Here is a 24,726-nt window from a genome sequence, read left to right as displayed (position 1 = left end):
CCTTTAAAACCCTTCACTCACTGATCGCAGGCTCTTCAGTGTCTGTCGTCTCTTCAGTGTCTGTCTGAAACTATGAAAGAACGAAAATATCATGGACGCTCTGTACAAAACTATAAGGCTTCTGCTAGATTAACTAAGCACTCACCACTTCCAGATTCTCATTTTGAACTAAGCAATAAATGCTAAATTAAAAGCATCAAAATTGAGCCAAGAACCAATAGGAATCGAAGGGTGGAGAATCATTTACAAAAGTTTCATGTCGCACAGCTCGGTCGTATAACACACAAAGAACCAAATTACAAAGCAAAGTAGGGCATACCCTTCTGCTTACAATTTACAAAAGGAGGCGGTCATTATCCTTGAGAATCTAAAAATTGAAGACCGAGCCATGAACTCAACAAGACACCTAAAGAACAGCTAAAACGAGAGGAATTTATGTGGTACCAAAGGTATATAGAGTATAGTTCAAAGGCTACACAAAAAATTTCCATATAACATATAGATCTAAACACTCTTTTAAAGGTTCTGCCTCATTTTGCTTTGGCTCGACCTCGTGAACAGTAGGTGGCCAATAGCTGGACAAAATCTAGCTACTATTACATCATTTAGTCAATCAATCTTGTTTCTCTTCTCTTGCTAACATTCTAGAGAATTCTTCAGGGTGCAAAATGAATAAAAAAAGTAAATACACAGTCTCCTTTATATAATAATCCACATGGCTCAAAAAACCAACTCACTCTGCTAACAAGGACTGAAAAGGAGACAATGAATACACATTGGTGAATCTGGATCATTAATATAGGATCAAACCCCAGAAACTTCAGTACCATTAACATAAATTTTGTTTACATGTAATCAAATGCTTTTGACATATCAATCTTAAAAATCATAAAACCGCCTGTCAATTTATTCTTTAGACAGCACATGATCTCTAGTGTTGACTACATTCTCTCCAATGAATCAACCTTGAATAAAGGCGGACTGATTACCAGTATTGATGCCGATTAGAAAAGGCTCAATTCTGTTAGCTATTAATTTTGACATTACCTTATAGCTAAAAGCTAAAACTACACAAACTAATTGAACAGAATTGCTCAGGGTGAGCTTCAGGGGACTGATACAGTTTGATTTATTTCCTAAAGCATGCCTGAAAAATATTGAACCACAGACGTGATCATCACCTACGACCAAGGGAAATATGTTATAGCACACCGTCGACATTCCATCAAAGACCAGGAGATTTGGAGGCATTTTAACAGATTTTTCTTCATTTCCTCGTAGGTTGAAATAATACAAATATCTCTATTCTCTTCTTATGATATGCAAGGATTAAATAGATGCTCTAACTAATCATGGAAGGGGAAGATGAGGTGAAAAAGTTTTCAAAATATTGAGCAAATGTATCACCAAGTTGGATTCTCTTTTTGATCCAATCACCACTCTCTGTTTTAGGAATCAACCGCTGTCCTTTTTGTTCTCATTATAGTAGAGAGAGAAAAAAAATTTGAGTAGCCAGTAAACTTTAGACCTTTCGTGCCACAGAAATTCCTCTAGTTTTAGCTATTCTTTAGGTTTCTTGAAAAGTTCATGGCTGGATTTCCAGTTTTTTTTAGATTCACAAGGACAATGCCTGCCTCATTTTGTAAATTGTAAGCAGAAGGGTGTGCCCGACTTTGCTTTGTAATTTGGTCGCTTTTGTATTTATACAATTCAGATACCAAAATAAAGAGTTCCACATAAAGTTCTGATAGAAACCTACCGAAAAGAGATTTAGCAAGTATACAACATAAAATAAGAATAATGCAATTGCTTGTCAAAATAAAAATAAAAATCTCGGACGATAGAGGGTACATTGGTTGCAGCTGAAAATTCCATTTAACAAAAACAATCCATGCTCAATATGATTTAATATACAATTCACAGAGCAGAAATTAAAGCTTTTATGCAAATATACAGATGTACATGTTGGAAGATTGATGGTAATTACCTGATCAACTTCCAATTCTTCACCTCTCATCGACCTCTATTTACCAAGACAAACTAATGCTAAAATGACTCAGCTTCAACAGCATCCTTAGAGCTACATTTTGAGCCACATTATCAGTTCTGTGCTTGAAACCCATAACTCCCATCTTGTTGCCTACTCATATCATATACTCCTGAATTGGAGCTTTTGGGTTTCCGTGAAACTCGACCGCTGCTAAACCGACTATCAGCATTGTGCGTGGGTGGAGTATCCACTCGTTTTTCCATATCGAAACCAACTTGTCCTGAATCCAACCCGTTCAAGCCATTAGAATGTTCAACCCCAGGCCGCCTTCTGTTCCTCTTCTTCCTAAATTTACCCTTTCCATTCCTTCCCTGAAACTGTTCCATCGAATTGTTTGGTTCAACTTCACTTTCACTACGTGAACCACCTCTCAATCCTCTCGGATTCTTTTTCCCATTTCGTTGTATACCAATTTCGGGTTCTGAAGACGAACTCAACAATTCCTTCATGTTATCCAAATCATTAGCAATTTTCCCGTAGGGTTTGATGCTATGAACAACCCCTTTAGGGAAAAACCTCGCCGAGGGCACCCCATCGACGGTGTCGAACAACTGGGGGCCATCTTTCTCGGACCACAAATCGAACCCACCTGGCTTTTGAAATCTATCGGCCAATACCTTCAACTGTTCATCAGCTCTGACGGAAAATAGCGTCGGCGCTTTCTCAACGACCTCCCACGGCTTCTCGAGCTCCGAAACAGCCGCTCTCAGCTCCGCCCGCTTTCGCATTTCGTAGATTTGTCGCTCGCGGGTGAGTCTGGCCTTGAGGAGTTGTTTGGATTTGTTTGCTTGCATTCGCTTCCACTGCCATTTCGATACGCCACCTGGGTATGTTCTCGGACCGCCTCCCATATAGATCCTTGCCGTTTTGGACGTGTTGATTGATAGGCGAGAGAGCTTCGAAACGAGGAAGATAGGGTTTGGGCCAGACAAAACCATAGATGAGAGGTTATGTGGGTGTGGTGTTGGGATCGACAGTGAAATTTGAAGGATTGACATTTTTAAAGCCCTAATTTCAGTGTTGGGAAGAACTTGAACGTGAAGTGTTGAGAAAGAAGACCCTCTACTAATCTGGAGTTGGGGAGAAGGAGGTAAACGAAATGAATGGTGTGATTGAGGATGTGGCTCGGATTTTCCCGGCCCTTACTGGCCCCTATGACCCGTGTTTTGGATTTGATTTTTGTGTCGGGTTGGTCCAGACCAAATCTGACTAGAGCAAGATGACAGCCGGTGCGGTTCTTCTGTTAATAATTAAAAAAAAAAAATAGAATTAAAATTCTTTAGCTAAAGTCTATAAAAAAAAGAAAAATAATGAGTTTATTGTCCTCCTACCACAAATTAACTAATTAGATAAAATAATAATAATAATAATAACAACAACTCAAAACAAACTTACTCTTTTCAGAATCTACTCCATCCAAGTAATTCTCCCTTCCCAATAAGCAAAACTATATCAAAGCACAAATTTTAAACTGGTCAGCAAAAATTATTACGCACCAAGTATTCATGCGTTTTCTAAAATGATCTTTATATGGAAAGGCACATGATTCTCCCTCTCCTCATACATGGTTCTCTCAGTGTTCAACCCATATATATAGATATATATATATACAAAACCCATATTGGCCAAAGAAATTGAACAGAAAAACTCCAGAAATAAGCGTGAGCTCAATGAAAGGTTCAGATCGGAGAAGAAAATAAAAAATAAAAAAAAAGGTCTTTGCATTGCCAACTTATAATTGTTGGGCCCAATCATAACAATAAAGTATGCAAAACCTGAATAAAATATATATCAGTAAGGATTTAAAAGCGAGAAGAAGAATAAGAATACCCGAAGATTGAGGCGGTATAGCATAGCAAGAAAGGTAAGACGAAAACTGGGGATTTTATTCAGACAGTAGCAAAATGAGGGCTCGGGATTTTCTTGCTAACTTTCACATTTCACATGCTTAATATGTTCAACTGTTTAAATGCAGTAATGTTCATGACACCCCATTTTTCGCATTAAATAATATAAATAAAGGTCAAGTTTATTACTAAAATATATATAGACTAGGTATATTTTAATAAATATCTAAATATAAAATTTTATTTTTAAGTTACTTAGGATCAATTTATTCTTAGTCTTTTTTATGACAATTTTGATGAGGCTATTTTCGGCTAAATTAAAACTCCGAAAATCATGTTTTCAAGATTGTTGTATATTTTTCTATACAATCTAGCCTCGAGTTGTTAGTACGTATCAGAATAATTTATTCCTTCGTTAATAAAATTACTGACCAAGTTATCTTACCCAAGCTCCGTGGATTCAAAGATTTTTTATTATTATTTTGTGAACCTGTATAGTTTCTCTGTGCCTCCGTTATGTGTACTAAATTTGTTTTCGTTATATTATATTATTATTTTTGTTTTTTATTTCATGGAGAAAATTACCCATACCTTAAACGTAGAAGAAAAATAAGTCCTCTAAAATACTTTAGAAAAATATTTCCGTATAAATCCAATATGGAAATATTTCCATATATACACACATTGTACACAGGACTTTACTAGTGTTTCCTTAAACCATCTCCAATGCAAAATGTCATTTTTGCATACCAAATTTATATTTTGAGAAGAGTTACAACGTCAAAATGCAATATTTTAGCAATTCTACTCTAATAGTGCATATCATCCAAAATGTTATTTTTTAACTCAATAAATTTTTTTTTTTTTTTTTTTTTTTTTTTGTGAGTATTTGTATTTTATTTAGCTTATATATATATACACAAGAACGACACCAAATTGACAGCCCATCATCAAATTAGCAGCCCATACAAAAGGGAAGAGAGAAAGAAGAGAGTAATAGTAGATTTGGCAATAGTTATATGTTATGTTATATTTGGCAAAGTTATATTTTGGCAGCCCATTTGATATATCATTGAAGAACCCATTTTAAATCTACATGTTATATTTTGAAAATAGCATCCCATTGAAATTGCTCTTACCCTTTCTTCTTCTTCTTCTTCTTCTTCTTCTTCTTTTTTTTTTTTTAAATAAAAGCTAGATACCGCTATCACTGCTTCTCTTTTACCCCGCGTCATTGCTTTTCCTAAATAAAAAAAACAAAAAGCATGACATAGCCACATGTTGAAATTAAAGAAAATAATTTCTTTCCTACGCAATAAAATAAGCAAATTGATCATTTTACATCTACTTATGCAACCTTGTAACTTGTACTAATTTTAAAAAAATAAATAAATAAACTTGTAACTTGTACTAATTTTAAAAAAATAAATAAATAAAAGATCATCATATACTCCCGCGCCCTCCCGAATTAAGAAATTCGTAGTGTAACTTATTAAAATGATAAATTTTAATATATTTTTATTATATTAATAGTGAATAAATTACTAAATCAGTAAATCTCTTGTAGCAGGTCATCAAGATTTGATGTTTACTTTTATAAATCCGATGCAAGTTTAAATTGGTAAAGTTAATAATAATAATAATAAATAAATAAATAAAATAGAACCTTAACTTTTCGAACTTTATCTTTATTTTAAGTGGACTGTTTTGGAAGGAGTGATGGATTCACGAGTGCTAATGGTTTAGAGGTCGGGTAGCAATAATGCAATTCGTGTTTGTGAATCGTAACCATGTCGCGTCGAGTTAAGAATGTTATAGTAAATAGTTCAATTCAAATACGACCTGTTTAATAATCGTATTAAGAATTCTCAATACTACACCAAACTATGTATTGTCCGATGAATAAATGAGTATTGTTTGTATTAAGGTATTATCCTTTGGGCAAATGAATGATATGTAAATGGCGCCAATTTGATCAAGCTAGTTGACTAAATGTGATGAAAGGTTGTTGAGAAGGGTAGAAAATGTGTGAGAGAATAAATTAGATTGGGGGATAGAGGACTAGGGATGGGATGGCAATTTGCCCCACCCCCGCTGGTAACCAACCCGTCGCCTCGCCCCATTTTTAGCAATTTTAGGGGACCATTTATCTTATTTATGCGGGAATGATTTGATGTATTGAAAACCTACACGATTTTGGTGAGGGAACGGGAGGAAGTCGCCCCGCCCCATTTAGATAAGTAAATTACTTAAGACCCTTATTTAATTAGTATATATATTTCGCATTAGTACCCTTATTTCATTAGTATATATATTAAGATAGTTTGTTTTGCAACTAAATCTAAAAATCTGAAACAAGTAAGTTGCACGACCATTTAGAATGTTTTGAATGTTGAATTTTATGTTAAATTATTTATTGTTCTTTTTTTATGAATCTTTTTAATAATTATATAATTTTAATTAATAAAAAAAATTAAATAAAAGATAAATTTTATCTTAAATGGGGCGGGGTGAAAATGGAGCGAAAAGTTCTCTCATTTTTTCAATTTTGGACGAGAATAGATGTGAAATTTTTATACAGTTACAGGGTGGGGAGAATACACTCGCCCAAACCCACCACGTTTTCATACCTGCAGGGGACAAAAGAAAAAGTGAAGGTTGACACGTGAGATGTGGTGTGAATTGACTTTAGGGATGGTGAGGAAGAGATCTGTTCCTAGTTTGTACTGCACCTATGCTATTTATGAACCCTATACCTACAACTATCATGGAGGGTAAAAGATCCATCAATCACTTTGCCATCTACATACATATATATAGAGAGAGAGAGGCACACAAGCTATCTTCATATCACCTGTGATTCCGTGAACATTTCCCTCTCTATCATTACAAAAGTAACTGTACAACAAAAAATAACTTACTCTCCTCTCCATAACACGACACCAGGTCAATCTCTCTCTCACTCACTCACGTGATAATTATAATAATAATATTATATATATATATAACTAGTCGATAATTCAAAGTCAACCACACTTCCTTCTTGGTGGTCCAAGATTTATTTATCTAGTCCAACCCTTTTTTTCAAATCCATAACTTAATCAAGATAAAATAAAATAAAAGCAAATAACCATTTAATCAAACACAAAATAATTTAGAATTGTATAAACATAGCAAACAAGATATCTAATTTTTCGGCAAATATTATCAGAACTAATGTCATAGTCTAACTCGTTTGTTGTGTTTGTTTGGAGAGAGGGATTGATGATAGGGTGGATAAAATAATTTTTTCGTATTCGGTTGGTAGAAAAGGAAGAGGGGAAGAAATAATGAGTGATGGTTCATATATTCGCCCAAAATTGGGAAGAATGAGGAGAGAGAAAGAAATAACAATCAACAAAAGTATATATTTTTCATTTTTAATTTTTTTATAAATTTAGAATAAATATAAAATTTTTATAATTTTAAATAATGAGAGTATATTGATAAAAAGAATATAAAAATCCTCTTTACTTGTAGAGCTCCGTTTCGTTCTGGACAACTTTCTTCCGGCAAGGCAAGCAAGAGCTTCCCAATTGTATAAAATATTTGGGTCAACCCAATTGTATAAAATATTATTTATATTTTTCACAATACATACATTTTACTACCTACAAAATACGGAGGTAAGTTTTTTACCTCTACTCTTTTTACGCATGCCAGGACAGGTCAAGGAGAGGATCCAAACTTCTAGACCCAAAGAAAATAATACGATTTTGTGGGCTTTTGCAGTAAAAGCCTTTCAATTTCACCCAACCTTTTTACAAATTGTATTAATTGTAGCCTCTAGGCTTAGACCATGACCAGCTAATGAATTGGAAGACCCATTTAATCATATAGGGTTTGTTTGGTTATCATGAACTGAGTAAGGAAACTAAATTAAAAAAAAAAATTAAAATTTTTACAGTTTGTTTAGCGTGATTTTTTTTTTTTTTTTTTGTTTTTAAGAAAATAATATTCCCGCAACTGTTTGATTTCTTTAAAATGTTTTCACCATAAAACACGTGAAAGTTTTAATTTTAGTTGTGTCATTATATATTAGTTTTCTCTTATACCCTAATAAGTTGTTTCTCTTTGTCCTTCTTCAGACTCACAAAAGGAGAGTTTTCTTATACAAATTAATAATTCTAATTTGGTTACAACTCTCTTACTCTTCAAATTAAAATTCTTCGCTACACTTACAAAACAAATTAAACTAATATAATAATAGAGTCCTAATATATAATACAAACTTTCCAAAACAATAATAAATAAATAAATAAAAACTATATAAAGAGACAAAATACCAAATACTCAGAACATATATATTTATTCATAAATCCAATTATATATTATTTTATTATTAAATTCATAAGGGTAATTTAATTGTATATATTATTTTACTACTATTAATATTATTTAATTGTATATATTATTATTATTATTATTATTATTATTATTTTACTATTAAATTCATAAGGATAATTTTGACATGTAAAATCATTTTCCTTTTACTCTCTTGCTATCCAAACTAATTGAACAACAGTTTATCACAAGTTTCTTCAAAAAAAATTCTTACTAACCAAATGGATAATAGAAAACTAATTTTCTTTTCTTTCACTTCACTTTCTTTTCTTTCACTTTTCATCATCAATTTTTAACTAACCAAACGGATCCATATATAATTTGAAATCCGTTTTCATATTTTTTTTTTTCTTTGTATTCTATTGATTGGAGATGGAGGAGCGTTCAAGAGTCTTGATTTCAATGAATTTTTAATATTTTCACACGCAAAAACAATGAAATATAGGGCTAGTAATACAAAATTACCAAATGATTTGCATTAAACAAAGAACTGAATATTAACCCACAATTCTATGCTAATACAAGGTGATCAATGAGAACCGAATCCAATAAATATTTAGAGAAGAAGTGAGTCCAATAATGAATCTCACCATAACCAACCACCGAATGGGGAGCGTTCGGATCTCCATTCGGTGATATATATGTTTGGATACTAAGACATTATTCATATCTATTTTACGTATTGGTTAGTCATATTATTTAGCTAGCCAGAATTGTAGACTAGTATTGCACAAAACAAAATGAAAAGTTGGGTCAGTGGCTTGTTGTACTGGAAATGAGAAAAAGGCCCAGGAAAACATGAGCCATCTATGGGTTTGGGCCAAGAAGGTAGGTGAAGACCAAGAATACATGAGCCATGTATCAGTTTGGGCCAAGAAGGTATGTGAATTATACCCCCAACATGTTGGGTTGGGTTTTCAATTTTTATAAATTAAGACACGTACCAATCCCTTGAAAAGAAAAATATAAGAATTCTAGCATTCATGGTAAAAGTTCATTTTTATTCGAGGCATGAAATTAAAATCGGTGAAATAGTCCACATATCAGAATCACAAAAGAAATTCGATAACTGGAATCTAGCAATAAATGCGAGAATATTTACTTCCATAATCTCATCGTTTTTTTACTTCGCAATAACTCGGGATTTAATCCCATAGAGATGAAAAATCTTTCGCTTGTAAATTCAATAGATGAATTACCCCTATTCATTCGATTCTGATTTTATCACTCAGAAGAAAAAATAAGGACTTAAATCTTTCCTAGCATAAGTCTTTTTTATCCATCTCAAAAAAAAGAAATTGGATTTTTTGTTTAATCTATCTATCCACACTCGTCCTTATTTCATCAAAAGAAGCTTGGTCAATATAAGAACTTTTTTTTGTCTTGGCCCCAATTCAACACTAAACAAGTCCGAACTAATTGAATACTTACATTTTTGTATCTCAGAAAAGAAATAAGATAAGAAAGAAATAATGATGAATGGTCGAAATTGAATCATTTGTTTCAAAATTATAGCGGCAAAAAAAAAATAGTACACCATGCTATAAAATGTTGAAATTCTTTATTGACCTCAAAGCATCATTCATAGTCACGCTTTTACTTTATTATTGGACATCTTTTAATTATAGTCTTAGGATTTAATCTAACTACAATGACATAAGCAATTTGACTTGCCAATTTTTTACATTCTCATTAAATATAATTAAAATGAAATGACAAAACTAGACCCAATTAAAGGAAACACAAATAAAAGATTTTGGCTACTCCCTCAATTGCAGATGAATCAAAGTTTCATAATTATTATTATTATGTTTTTTTTTTTGCCATCTCCATTCTATTTTTTTTTATTAACGTACACATCCAACCTCCACCGAGGTTTGAACCCCCCACCTCCCCTTTAGGGAAGAAGAAGTGATACAGCTGGACCATTTAGTCATTTGGTTTGCCATCTCCATTCCGATGGGAAGGAAGAGTAGCTAGAAAATTATTTGTTAAGAATTTAAGCAACAAATGGTTTGCCATCTCCATTCTGATGGGAAGGAAGAGTAGCTAGAAAATTATTTGTTAAGAATTTAAGCAACAAAAAATTTTGTATAGAAAAAACGTCCAGTACCAAAGAAAAAACATGACAGAAAGATTTTACTAGGGAAAAAATGAAAAAAAAAATAAAGGGCTGATTAAAATATTAAGATCAGAAACCTCCACCTGTTTTAGAATTTTAAAATTGTATACATACAAAATGAAAATTTAAAAATTTTAAACGAGAATTAAACGAGGGCAAAGTGTTGGACAGTTTAAAAATTTTGATTTATGCAAGATGAAATTCGGTATATAATAATTTTTATAATTTCATCTTGCATAAATCAAAATTTTTGAACTGTCATAAATTATCAAAGATGAACAACTACCCCATGTAGCTTTGTCAGTTTGTACAAGTAGCAAATATGTTTAAAATTGGGCATGAAAACTTGGTCGGCTACCTTGAATTGGATAGAAATTGCAGTTCAAAATAATCTTGAATTGGAAAGAAATTGTAGTCCAAAACAATCTTTGCATGAATTGGCTAATAAGTTCAATAAGAACCGGTAAATCCTTTCCACCAACAAATCTATTCATTTAGGCAAAACATATATATATATATATATGTGTGTGTGTGTATATATAGATATATGGGCAGAGGCAGTTAACAAATTATATGTATAAAACGAAAGAAATTGTACAGCTATACCAGGGATATTCCAGAGAATAGCGCTCAGAAGAGGAGAGAAACTAAAGCACAACTGGAGTCCAAGAAAAGCCCACAGCATTTAGACCACAAAACCCCAACAAAACATTTGAGAACAACAAATCAACAACGTGGATTTGGAATTCCAATCCAAAATGGTGCTTCCAAACATAACAACTATAATCAGAAGGAAAGGCGGGAACCATGAACAATATTATGGCAACCATCTGAAATTGAGACAAGCAGCTAATTGTCAGAGAAGAAGAAGAGATTTCTATCACTAGAATCAAAGAAAGATTTGCGAGGGTTCCAAATGGTTGCAATCGATTGGGCGCGGGGGTCTTTAATAGAAAACGGGCCTGAATTGAGTCAGATGTGCAAAAACCATGCTACCATTTAGGAGCATTTCCATAATCGTATTGGAAAAATGAGCGGCAGTAGGCACAAGTCTTGATTACTTCTTTTGGGTTATAGCCACCATGCAAAGGTAAATAACCATTCAAAGATCCATGCTTTATGCGATGTTCCCTGTGAACAGCAATATCACAAACACGGCACCCGCTAACTATTTTCCATTTTCTGTTGGCTAATTCACAAGGTTGATTTCCAGCATCCAGACTCTCTGCACCATCAAGTGTAAAGGCCCGAATCAAAGGAACCAAAGTTAGAACAAATCAAATGATGAGATGAACGAAAGAAAGAAACATATATAAAAGATCGATCCATGCAAAAGGAGAGAGAGGATGAACATACCTTGTCACCTGAGGAGATAGCGGAGGCTGCCCCCTGCGGAGTGTCGAAGCAGATTGTGTCGTCTGAAACTTGCCCTAACTTTTTTTTATTTTTTATTTTTTATTTTCCATCTCCTATGGGCCTTAACAGGTGCGTAGTCCCTTAATTTCATGTCACTCGTGCATATTCTGATTTTTTCTCTTTCGACCTTCTTCTTTTTTTTTTTTTTGTTTTTTCTTTGTCTCTCCCCTTATAAATGTCAAGACAATATATTTTGTCATGCCATTTAAGCAGTGAGCTCCAACTCATTCCGTGACTCTCTTTTTTCCCAAATAAATATATATGTAATTTATGTCATTAAATTGACATTGCTAATAAGTAATAGCATAAATTACACTTATCTTTTTTTAAATTTGGACAAATTACTTGTGAATAGACTACTCAATGTTTATTACTTTAATATCTCCTTTAGATTTGGCCTTTTGTACTTAATCACACACTTTAGTATTTTCTATTTTTGGGCATACGGACCCGTTAACCAAATATTATAAAAGGATAAATTTGTAATTTTGTCGTGAATTCTTATTTCACATCAAATCCGAAACAGATTGTGACTTATAAAGGGCAAGGCCATCTGCACCAGTCTCTCCGAATTTTGACTCTCAAAAAATGCACTCCACCAAGCTCTCCGAATTTTCGCTCTCTAAAAACATGCACTCCATAAAAAAAAATATATATATATATATAGCCGTTAAAACATTGTTTGTATCAGCCAAACAGTGTCTTAACGGCCAAATGTATTGTTTGTGCCAGAAATTTAATATTTAAAGCAATATATTTTTTAAAATTTATTTTTGGCTCAAATCAAATATTTTTTTCTTTTTGGCCAAATAGTACCTAAACAATATATATTTTTTTTAATGAATTTTATTTTATTTTTATTTTTTTTAAAAAAAAATGAGCTCAAAATAACCTATTTTTGGATTTTTCCAAAAAAAAAAAAACCATGTTGCCCACTGTTCCTGACTGTTTAAAAAAAAAAAAAAAAAAAAAAAAAAACTTCACGCAAAACATCGTCCTTTTGGTAAAGGCAAAAACAAAAAAAATTTACCCCGATTAGGCTTGGCCTCGCGCGATTCCAAGAACCAACCCGCCAGCTGATGTGGGCCCCCGCCAATACCTCTAGGCTGATGGAGTGACCATGGGCCATTCGGCTTGGGGAAAAGGGCTTCCCCAAGCCCGCTGTAGATGGCCTAAAAACTTTGGTTTCGTTTGGATGTGATGATTTTTAAAAAAAAAATAAAGTAAAATAAAATAAAATGTTTGAATGACTTTAGTGGAGAGGAAATGAATGATATGGATAACTATTCCTCAAAAAAATGAAAAGATACTTGGAAGGATATCTATCCTTTCTTATTACTCAAATGTTGTCACTCAAAAATTGCCAAGATAGGAAGGAAAAAAAATAGTGGGTTGAGTAATATTTTTATAATTTTAAAATTGCCCTCAATAATTAGAAGGAGAAAATTGTTATTTCACTCTTATTCAATCTAATTTAAAAGGTATAATAATTCTCTCCCCTATTTTATTTAAATAAAAATATTATTATTTCTTTTATTTTATCTCCTAACTATTCAAACTTAAATATAAATCATTGTTATAATTTCCTTTCCTTTATTTTCTCTCAAAACTGTTGCTATTTTTTTATTTATTTTGTTTTTTTTTTTGTCTCGTATATATCCAAACGGAGCCTTAAACTTTTGAGTCAAATCACAAATGTTCATATAAAATTAAGGGGTTAAGTGTAAAAAACGATCATATATTATAGATATAGTGCAAAAAAAGTTTTTGTGTGATATAAAACTCTCTATATTATCAATTTGGTGCAAATATTCACGTAAAAATGCTAAAATATCATCTTACAAGTAAAATAAAATAATATTAAAAAAATAATGTAAGGTAAAATTATTATTTTAGACAATTCCCAAATCCTAATTACTATTTTGGGAATATAGACCCTGCGCCTCTTCCACCCCGCAATTTTCTTCACCACCACCAAGTTCCACCTCCCCCACTTCCCCCCCTCATACGACACCTAGATCTGACGACGCGCCAACGCCGTTCCGATTCTGACATCGCTGTCGATGGTCTCCTCTTATCAGAGCCACCCATTAGCTCACCCTCCTCCACCATCCACACCCCAACCCTGAAGCTATTGTTCAAGAAATCCAAAGGTAGCAAACCTCCATCAATGATCTTTAATAGAAAAAAAAAAACAAAATCATGAGTTTTGCTCGTTTTGGGCTTTTCTGATTAGGGTCTCTGTTTTTCACATGGTTTAAAATCTCAATAAAGAAATAAACAATAAAAATATAGAATTCTCAATCTGGGTTTCATCTCTTTCCGCATAAATTTATAACAAAACAAACAGTCCAGATCTGGAGGTGTAGGAAATGCCGGCAGTGCTGGACTTCCAGACGAGGGCGCCGAAGCCGTTGACGAGGCAGAGGTTGTCATCATAGCGGAATTGGAGAGAGGCGGGGGAGTTCAGTGTCAATGCCACCGCCTTCCAGATGGGGATGTCGCTATAGGTGACGGCGACGGAGTAGGTGGGGCCCTCGGAGATAAAGCCGAGAAAGAACATATCGGAAAAAGTCACTGAAGCAGTAATGCGTGAAGGGCGAGTTAGATCTACTTGCAGGAGCGTCTGACGCGTGAAGTGTGAGTCAGATGATGTCGGCGGTGAACAAGGATCATAATCGAGTAAGATAATGCCAATGTGACTGAACGGTGATGAAGGAGTGATCGGCGACGAACAAGGATCATAATCGTTGCTACAGACGGTGGTTCGAAGCGGTGGTGATGGCGACGAGCTCCATGACGGCGTGGTGAGCTTAGAGGACAGTGGAACTGAGGAGTGGTGGTGGGAGGACGTGACCTGTAATGGTGGTGGGAGGAGGTGGCTAGTTGGCGGAGAGGAGATAAAAGGAAAAGAGAAGAAGATAGGGGCAAAATAGGAACAAAAAGGGTAAAATCAGATTTTCAGATTTATTTTTTTTACCAAAAAGTGACCAAAGGGACTTATTTGCACATTTTTTAAACATTATGGGCTGAAATGCACATTTTAAAAAATGAGGAACTAATTGTACACATAACCTATATTATAGTTTTTTTTTTTTTTTTTTTTTTTTTTATTTTTTTTTATTTTTTTTTTACACTTAACTCTAAAATTAAACTTTTGACTTAAATCGCAACAAATGATATCAAAGTAGACAAAATCTTCCAAAGTTCCATAAAATTATGAAATGCAAGTTTAATGCTATTCAAATCATGCAGTTGTAAATTTTTTTTATATTTATTTTAAAAAAATAAATCTTGCCAATCAAATATACTATAAAATTTTTATTTTTCATTCACTTTACTCCTCTTTTATTTTCACATTTTAATGTTAATTTCTATATAATGAAATGAAGCCAAAGAGTCCCATGATTACAGGTGTCCAAAAAAAAACAAATTAAAATGTTAAGGATTTAAGGCTCGGGTGGGTTAAAGAATGCACTCACTTGTGTTGTCCTATATTGAATTTGATGGGGAAGTGAAATGAGTATATATGGGTTGGGTGTAGGGATGAGAATGGGGGTGGGTTTGGACGGGTGTACCCTCTCCCGCAACCGCTTAAAAATTTTGTCCCTGTTCCTGCCCAAAACTGCAAAAAAGAGGAAACTTTCCATCCATTCCCGCAACTGTTTTGTATTTTTACATCCGCGGGTACCCGTCCCGCCCCGTCCCGTAAAAGACCATATATAATTTATTTATTGTTAAAATAGATTTGCTATTTTTTTTTTCATCTTTAGTTCTTCACCATTACAACTTTTCTTTTAATCAAATTCATTTATTACTCTAATATTGTTATATAGGGAGCTTAACATATATACCGGAAAATATATATATTAATGAAATAAGGGTATTTAACTAATTTATCTATCTAAACGGGACGGGGCGACCTCCCCTCGCATCCGCACTAAATTTATGTTGGATTTTTATTACATCAAATTATCCCCGCCCAAATTAGCTAAATGATCCCCCAAAACTGCCAAAAACGAGACGGGGCGAGGTGGGTCAAATTGCCATCCCTAGTTGAGTGTTAGAACATCTAATAACTTAAGTCTTTGGATTAGATGGTGAAGTACCGACCCATTTCAGTTGGTATTAGAGTCACACTAATCCTTAATTCGGTACCATATTAAGCGCGTGACCCGACTGGAATAAGAATATTTTGAGCTCGAATAAAGGATAGTGTTGGAAGAGAGTCTTATCTCCCGAAAAGTAAATGGTGTATATTAATTGGGTTTTTATATCTCTTAATAGCTTAAGTTTTAATTGTACCACAAAACACCCAACTCATTGCGCCTGAAAAAAAAAAAAACAAAGCACTCATTTTTGTGCTTTTGTGTCCATTACCAAAAGAAAGTGATAGCGGAGTGTAAAATTCCACGAATAAAAGAGGTTTTCTATTTCAGATTCTTCCATGCTTTGGGCCTTACTTTTCTGTGTCATATTATCATATTAAATAAATACTTATGAAGTATTCGAGAGAAATTGTTGGCCTAAAAGCCCTAAGTAGCATTTTCTCCCGTGTTTTCACTTCTTCACTCCAACGCCACACAGCCGCCACTTCAACTCCTCATCAGATCATCGACCGTCCGCCCTCTCGTCTTCTATATTCCGGTACTCTCTCTATATTATATGTATGTGTATGCGCACATGAATATATATATATATATATATATATATATATATTTTTTTACACAGGAATATATATGGACTGATTCTGTCTCTCTAAGCTGCGTGAATTTGTTGTTGTTGCTGTAGAGAGAGAAAATGTTGGACATAAATCTCTTCAGGGTAGACAAGGGCCAAAATCCTGAAATTATACGCGAATCTCAACGCCGCCGATTTGCAGACGTCGATCTAGTCGATGAGGTCATTCGTTTAGACGAACAATGGCGAAAGCGTAAGTCTCCATCTCCGCCAATTTTTTATTAGTTATATCTCTAGATTTTTCATATGTAGATGTATGTTTTCTTAGTTTTTTATATGCATATGCATATGTAATATGTTTGGTGTTCTTGGAGATAATTTGATACATCTTTATTTGGAAATTTAGGTCAATTTGAGCTGGACAATCTGCGGAAAGATTTGAACAAGATAGCTAAAGAAGTGGGGAAGCTAAAAATTGTGAGTGTTTCTGTTGATTTATTAGTTGCATTGGTATACAAGATTATCGGCCTTTGTTTATTCTAAAACCTGTTTCTAAGCAATTTATTGGCTCAAAAACAGAAATCTTTTGTATCTCTTGTTTTTATTTATTGAATAGATTGATTGCTCCGGGGCAACCCTGATGTCCCGTGAACAATTTAGCAGGACCAATATATTGAATCATTAGGTTATGGCTTGACTTATAATTAACTGGGTATGCATTTTTATGTTGTTTCACGAGTGTTTAGTTCTGAACTGCATAGTTCACTCAAACTTATACATAGAAGTTATCGGCATTCTTATGCTTGTGTATGACATGATAAAAGCTAGACTGTATGAACATGAAACTGTTATTGCTTGATTAAGTGTGGAGCTTAGAGAGGCTCTTGATGATTGCTTTATAATTCATAAGAGTAGATAGGTGTTTTTGTCAAGTTTAATTCATTAGGTTTGAGTGTTATGCTTTTTAGAACTGAATATAGAAGAGTTCAGGATGATCTTTTTCTTTAAAAAAAAAAAGGCCTTTTTTTTTTTTTTTGGTTGGATTTTTGAGGGTTTTCTGGTTTTTCTTTTCAATGTTAATAGGCTGGTGAGGATGCAAGTGAAAAGATTAAAAGCTCAGAGGAGAACAAACAATTGTCGGCGAACAAAGAAACAGAAGTTCAGGAGGCTCGAGCAGCGTTGTATTCAAAATTGGAAATAATTGGAAACCTTGTGCATGACTCGGTTCCAGTAAGCAACGATGAGGTGTGTATGATTTGTAGATATTATGCAATTTCTGGATCAATTTCTTTCTCTAAATTTCATCATAATTTTGTAGGCAAACAATGCTATAGTTCGATCTTGGGGTGATAAGCGGTCGGAGCCAAAGCTGAAAAATCATGTTGAGCTTGTTGAACTTCTTGGAATAGCAGATATAAAGAAAGGTATTACATTGGTTCTTTGATAAAGTGGAAATAATTATGATGTAGTGGTATTACTATGAACTGCTTGTTGAGGCAACAGTGTTTATATCATCCTTTTGTCATATACTTCTGATTTCATTATCTATTGAATATTTTGTGCTCTAAATGCAGTGATTTAGAACTCTGAATAATTTTCATTCAGCCAACTTGCTCTAAATTTACTGCAATTCAGTGAATTTTACTGAGGTTTGGATTATTTTTCTTTTGAAAGCTTCACGGTGAAGGTTCGAATTCGTTGTCTGGAATATCTATTATTTGTGTGGTTATTCAGTTTTTCTCTAACTTGGTAATCTGGGTTGCCCCAAAGCAATTAATTAATGGAGGTATATGACTAAAGTTTAATGCCTGTTGGTTGAGTCTGTTAATCATTTTCATTATAAATGTGATATGTGTTTTTCCATCAATATAATTGAAATAGCTAGAATACAGAATCTGTTTGTTCATTGCCAGTATGAGTGAGTTTGCTTGGAATATATTGCAGAGAATTTCCTGCATTGGGTCAAGTTGTCAAATTCTCCTATTGATTATCTTACTCTCAGTTCAACTTGACAAAACTTAATTTGAGGTGTCAGTTACTAAAATCTGTATTTACCATCATTTCATATTAGGATTGTCTACTGCAAAATGATAGACCATGTTTAACCACCAAAACTCATCCTGTGCCCTTTCTGGCACCTTGTCTTTTGTAAATCCTTCCACACGAACCATTTCATGCAACTTATTAGTTCAGCCATCATTTCTCTGGCAGACCAAATCATCACACCTGAATTTTTACACTTGTTGCTTCCTTAAGATTCTCACAAATGCATTTTTTTCAGTTGACCATTGTATGTGTTATCCCTTTAATCACTAATGCAAATCTTCTTGAAACATTTAGGTGCTAATATAGCCGGAGGTAGAGGTTACTATCTGAAAGGAGATGGTGTACTTCTTAATCAAGCTCTGATTAATTTCGGGCTTGGCTTTTTAGCCAATAGGGGGTATACCGCATTGCAGACTCCTTTCTTTATGAGAAAAGATATCATGGCAAAGTGTGCCCAATTAGCACAATTTGATGAAGAACTTTACAAGGTAAGATTTTTTTAACTTTAATGCCTTTGTCAAAAAAAATTTTAATTTTTTTTTTGGAATTTCCAAGTATGATCATGCAAGTAGATCTGTCAATGGATCAGATTTTGATCCGAATCCTATCCGATAATTTGAATATGGGCTGAGTAATAAATCCGATAACCTGACATTGATCCGAATCTGATAACCCGCTAACTTAACAAATAGGATTTGGATTAGGGGCAATCCGATCTGTTAATAATCCGATCCGATCCGATAAAATTATATATTATTATATATATGTATATATATTTTATATATTATCATTTATCTACCATTAGATTTATTTAGATTGATCAATCATAATTTTGTTTGTATAGAACTATGGTGCTCTCACCTACATGATAATAACACCCTAATACATATCAGGGTTATCACTTATTCACTTGCTTCAATACAGCAACAAAATGCAACTAGGAAAAAAAAAAAAAAAACAACAACAACAGCAACAAAATGAGTGTTCCAGAAACTCGCATCACTTTCAGGCCTGAGAAAACGATGAAGGGGATGAGAGCTCCTCCATTGACCATTGAAACTCTCCCCGTAACCCTCACATAGTGAGTATTTATACGTGTATTCTCTCCCCTTTTCTCTCTCTTATCCTTTTCTTCTTTTCCATCATAAGCCCTAATTTTTGATGCCTTAATTTTTAGTCTTTCACAACAAAGTTATTCCAGATTTTTTCTCATCTTGTACTTTCCCCTCTCTCGTTTCTCTTTTTCTCTGTTTGTGGTGATTTTTTTGTTGTTGATAAGTTCTCTGTTTGTGGTGATTCTCTCTCACTGATTTTTTTTTTTTATTTTTATTTTAAAAATGATCCTTTTTGTTCTTTCTGTAACTGAAAAATACTAAACATATTTTCAGTAAGCTGGTTGAGATTTGGTTTTTAGTTTCGATGAGTTGTAGAGGAGATAATTTTTGCCCCAGTTGCTTGATTTGTGCTGCAGTCAGTGTTTAATTTAATCGGATCGGACTGCCGATAAAGTGTGTTTTGGGATATGGATTCAATAAATGAAAACCCGTCAGATTATCAGATCGTATCGGATTACCTATTATGCTTATCGGATTCGGATCTGATCGACCATGATCCGGTCCATATCCGATTCTTTTACAGGTCTATATGCAAGTCCAAGCACTATAAATATTTTTTAGTATGAGTGGTACTGTAATGAATCTGTTGGATACTATATGTGGTTGGCACTCCAAGATCTTTCATGATTCAGTAAATTCAATTTTTTTTGGGAACATAAATGAATATAAAATATTAAAGGGAGGAAATCCCATGTACAAAGGTAGCAACACCTTGTGACGGAGAATACAGTTGCAGCACCTGTTTGGGTTTAAAAAATAGATCTAGGAATTCCCCCAGCTGTAAAAGCTTCCAACTTCCATAGAAGGTTTTTTTTTTATTTTTTTATTTTTTATATCACCCTCCATTTCATTACTTTAGCTAGCTCTACGTTTTGGATCTCTAATGGGACATGCTCCTCTCATATTGACAAATTCTGAAATATTGTAAAGTTTCTCTCTTTCTATTGTGTGAAACGAAGAGGCAGCAAGTGCTAGTTATATAATCTGCACTAAGAGGACTTTCCTTCCAGATTTTGCACTGCCAACTCTAGTTCCTGATCCTAAGTTGGTCTCCTGTTTTGCAAGTCACATGACCAGGGTTTCTTTTCCAAGTTGCAACTGAAGTAGTGCAAGAGGCGCAGAGATGGTTGATTTTTAAGTCCGACGGTTCTGGCCCGTCACACTTCACACATTTGACTTGAATCAGCGACACCTCATACTGTTAATTTGTCCATAGTAAATCTGTGACTGCCTTGTTCTTGATCCATGACTCAACAATATAAATGATTCCAAACCTGATACGCATTGAATCCTTGGTCTTGAGTTTCCTCGTAGTAAGTTCTGATGTGCCTCTATTTCATCTTTCTCAACCATCATGTCCCCATTTTTCCAATGGGAGGAACAATGAAAAGCCAGATGATCTCCTCTTTTGCTAACAGTACCGCTACCATCCATGTCCAAAACCTTCTCTAGCTGCTTCTAAGCCATTATCATCCATATCTTTCTGTGTAGAAGCTGGTCCAGGAGTCCACTTTATTTAATGCAGATGCAGGCATACCATCTCCACATGCACCAAGTCTGTACTCTTTGCATAAGGAAACAGAAATGTCAAATTTTGTTAATTTTGCCAGTAACTATGTCACCAAGCACATTATTTATCCTACATATACTATTTATTGCATCATATTTAATTTATTTTGCTAATATGTTTTTGTAAATGATATATTATCTAGTAAGCATATACTTTTTGTTTGTTAAATGCTGGTATGCATAATAACTTTGGTTTACCTTCCTCAAAAATCAAAATGAAGATGGAAACATGCTTACTTGATAATATTTTTCATAGAGTTCTATCCTGCTGCAATTTGAGCATACCTGATCTCATTGTTATTCAATAGGTAACTGGGGAGGGAGAAGACAAATATCTGATTGCTACAGCTGAACAGCCACTCTGTGCGTATCATATAGATGATTGGATCCATCCTTCACAGCTACCTTTAAGGTTATTACAATCTTTGTGAACTATAGTTGTAGTTGTGGCTACAAAACCGTGGAGTTTTTCCCCTGGCATACGCATACAATAATGGTTGTTTGGTTTTTTAGATATGCAGGATATTCATCTTGCTTCCGTAAAGAAGCTGGTTCACATGGTCGAGACACTCTTGGAATTTTCAGAGTTCATCAGTTCGAGAAAGTTGAGCAGTTCTGCATTACCAGCCCAAATGGCAATGATTCCTGGGAAATGCATGAGGAAATGATCAAGAACTCTGAGGAGTTCTATAAGATGGTATTTGGTTTTCCTTCTTTGAGAATCTTATGAAACTTATGCTTTCAATTTTCAGTTCATCTTGAATTATTCCTTTCTAGAATGCTGTTGTCTTTTCTATCTTCCTTGTGTTTGTTCTTAAGATACTATTGTTTGCGCTCTCTCTGGGTATGATGACGCTGGGTTTTTAAAAAAAATATATATATAATGTATAGCAAGTGTTCCGGGAACTGATTGCCTAGATGATGCTAAATTCTGTCACTTGGCACAAAAGAAATGCAGGGCTTTCCTACTATGGTCCAATCGTGTCATGATTCTTCTCTACATAATGACGCCCTTTATTTCCGTTGGGAATCTAATAATTTTCTCCATTGCAGCTTAAGATTCCCTATCAAGTTGTGTCTATTGTTTCGGGTGCTTTGAATGATGCGGCAGCAAAGAAATATGATTTGGAAGGATGGTTTCCGGCATCAAATACTTACAGAGAGCTTGTCTCCTGCTCAAACTGTACAGACTATCAGTCCAGAAGATTGGAGATTCGATATGGGCAGAAAAAGGTTGGTGTTTCATCCTTGTTCTCTTCAAATGAACCAAGTCATAATCTGTTGTACATTCCTGCTATAACTAGCCTTTCTCAAAAGAATCAAGAGTTTGAATATTTTCTTGCGATTTGGCAGATAGAACAAATGCATTTAAACATGTACGTAGTAAGGACCAGTATTGAGTCATATCAATTGGAGAATCATAGATGATATAATTCTCCAAGACTTGCTATAACATTTTAGAAGCTTGAAGAAAATCTCGTATTGCATTTCGAATGTTATTTTTCGCAAATTTCTGAAATTTCCCCCCATTTACAACTGTAATTGCAGAGCAATGAGCAAGCCAAGCAATACGTACACTTGTTGAACTCTACCCTCACGGCAACAGAGAGGACCATGTGCTGCATTCTTGAGAATTACCAGAGGGAAGACGGTGTTGAAATACCAGAAGTACTGCGACCTCTTATGCATGGAAAGACATTCATGCCCTTCCAGACACCCCCAGCCAAAGAAGTGAAAGGGAAGAAATCTAAGGCTTAATGAAGTGAGGCTTGAAGTTTAAGAAGTTCGGTTTTATTATCGAAGTCTTTAACGAGAGAGTTGCAGGGTGATGGAATTTTCTAATGATTTGAATGACAGTGAAACAACTCATTTATTTTGGTCCAGATGTGTTATATTCCCAGCAGCATTGAGGTTGGAAATTCCCTTTTGATGCATGTACTAGATGACAGTGGTGGCGAGATATCCCAAATTGAATGAATGAACCTAATAATTATTAGGTAAAAGATTTGATGGTTATACACTTTGTTTATATATTCATTGCACATATATAAGACCTGGTGGAGGAGTATAGAGGAGTAAAGAAGGCGGCGAAGAGCTATTTGAGTGATCTATTGCAGATGTTAAAGGGAGAGCTCATTTAAAGTAGACTATAATGAGACTTATCCGTCAAAAAATATAGAAACTCTTAATTGTTTAGTATTTATTAAGATAAATTGTGAGTTTTTTTTATGCATCTCCATCCGTGAGTTACCATGTCTACACTACTTATTGTAGACTCTCCCGAAAACAATCTGTATTATCTATTGTGTCTACAGCACTTAGTGTTTGGTGGTTGTAAAATATTTACGAAGAAAAAAAAATATTAAAATTTAATAAAAATAACTTATTCATCAATTTTTGGTAAATTATTTTACTTGTCATGCCCGATGGATTCGATCTCGACGTAGACCTTTGTTAAATACTAACAAAGTAAAAATAAGAGAATATTTTATCTGAAAAAAAAAAAAATATTTTACTCGGCACGTTTGTTGAAACAAATTACTCGGCACGTTTATTGAAGTTTTTAGTTTTGATTTTTTTCCCCCTTTTATTCTTCTACCTCCTTATTAAGGGATAAGATTTAATTTTTCATTGATGAATCTGTAACAGCGGATGGATTTTGTGTTGTTCTACGGTTGTTGATTAATTGGGATCCTTGAGAGTAGATGATTTTGTACATCGAGTCGAAGGCTACATTTTCCAGGAATCATCATGGACTAAAATTGGCTATAGTAATAGTTTTTTTTTTTTTTTTTTTGGGTTTTATTGGGGGGTTCAAAGTTCGCCCCTGCATCCGCCCATGCCGGTGATGAACGAAAAAAATTTAAGAGTTCTGTTAATACATGTGAAATATGAAAGAGTCAAAGTTTATACCAATATATAACCGTATGAATCAATGGAACAATGTGATTATGTCATCTCTACTAATCACTGGTGTGATTCAATTATAGATGCATACAAATTAGTAAAGTAATAAATAAAGACAATAGATTATTTTTTGAAATAAGTTCAGTAATTCTATCTGATTTTCTTATTTATTGTTTTCCTATTCTGTTTTGTAATTATAAACTAATATTAATTGTTAGAGAGTAAGTAAGTATGGTCCAAATTAGTAAGATAGCACTTTTAAATATAAGTGTTTACCTTTTTATTTTTATCGATCTTAAAATAAGTGTCTAATCTATTAGATATCGTTAAATTTCACTACAAATAAAAAATAATAATATAAATTACTGCCTTAAAAAGTTAAATTAAAAGTATACTTATTTTGAGGACAAATGAAATAATATATATACTACTAATGTATACATAAAAAAAAAAAAAAAAAAATACTCCATATATCCCAAAATAAATGTTCTTTTGAAGAATTCAATTTTTTATGATAGTGTAGTTTTAATAATTTTTTTATTATATTGATAAGAGTGATATTTCAAATATGTTTTTATTAAAAAAATAAAT

General features: G+C 33.7%; 2 protein-coding genes across 2 annotated transcripts; one reads left to right on the top strand and one right to left on the bottom strand.

Annotated features, from left to right (window-relative positions):
• Nucleotides 1-1,778: 1,778 nt before the first annotated feature.
• LOC132294638 (uncharacterized) lies at nt 1,779-3,316 on the bottom strand. The gene has a single exon (XM_059792556.1). It carries the CDS (start codon nt 3,046-3,048, stop codon nt 2,101-2,103), a length of 948 nt encoding a protein of 315 aa, XP_059648539.1. The 5' UTR covers nt 3,049-3,316; the 3' UTR covers nt 1,779-2,100.
• Nucleotides 3,317-16,265: 12,949 nt separating this feature from the next.
• Nucleotides 16,266-23,244, top strand: LOC132294637 (serine--tRNA ligase). The gene is made up of 10 exons (XM_059792554.1): nt 16,266-16,465; nt 16,610-16,751; nt 16,905-16,975; nt 17,582-17,743; nt 17,817-17,922; nt 18,839-19,032; nt 21,537-21,640; nt 21,742-21,925; nt 22,282-22,461; nt 22,777-23,244. Exons 2-10 carry the CDS (start codon nt 16,619-16,621, stop codon nt 22,984-22,986), a joined length of 1,344 nt encoding a protein of 447 aa, XP_059648537.1. The 5' UTR covers nt 16,266-16,465; nt 16,610-16,618; the 3' UTR covers nt 22,987-23,244.
• Nucleotides 23,245-24,726: the final 1,482 nt, after the last annotated feature.

This window comes from Cornus florida, unplaced genomic scaffold (assembly GCF_030987335.1).
Source record: "Cornus florida cultivar Cherokee Brave unplaced genomic scaffold, ASM3098733v1 CherokeeBrave_3.0.0_Hap2_Chr02, whole genome shotgun sequence".
NCBI lineage: Eukaryota > Viridiplantae > Streptophyta > Magnoliopsida > Cornales > Cornaceae > Cornus > Cornus florida.
The sequence above is the reverse complement of the archived record's forward strand: the minus strand, read 5'-3'. Positions and strand labels throughout refer to the sequence as shown.

Coding starts and splice junctions, on each gene's coding strand:
- LOC132294638 (XM_059792556.1), bottom strand. CDS start 3,048: ATGTCAATCCTTCAAATTTCACTGTCGATCCCAACACCACACCCACAT.
- LOC132294637 (XM_059792554.1), top strand. CDS start 16,619: ATGTTGGACATAAATCTCTTCAGGGTAGACAAGGGCCAAAATCCTGAA. Junction 17,744..17,816: donor TTCCAGTAAGCAACGATGAG/GTGTGTATGATT, acceptor ATAATTTTGTAG/GCAAACAATGCTATAGTTCG. Junction 22,462..22,776: donor TTCGATATGGGCAGAAAAAG/GTTGGTGTTTCA, acceptor CTGTAATTGCAG/AGCAATGAGCAAGCCAAGCA.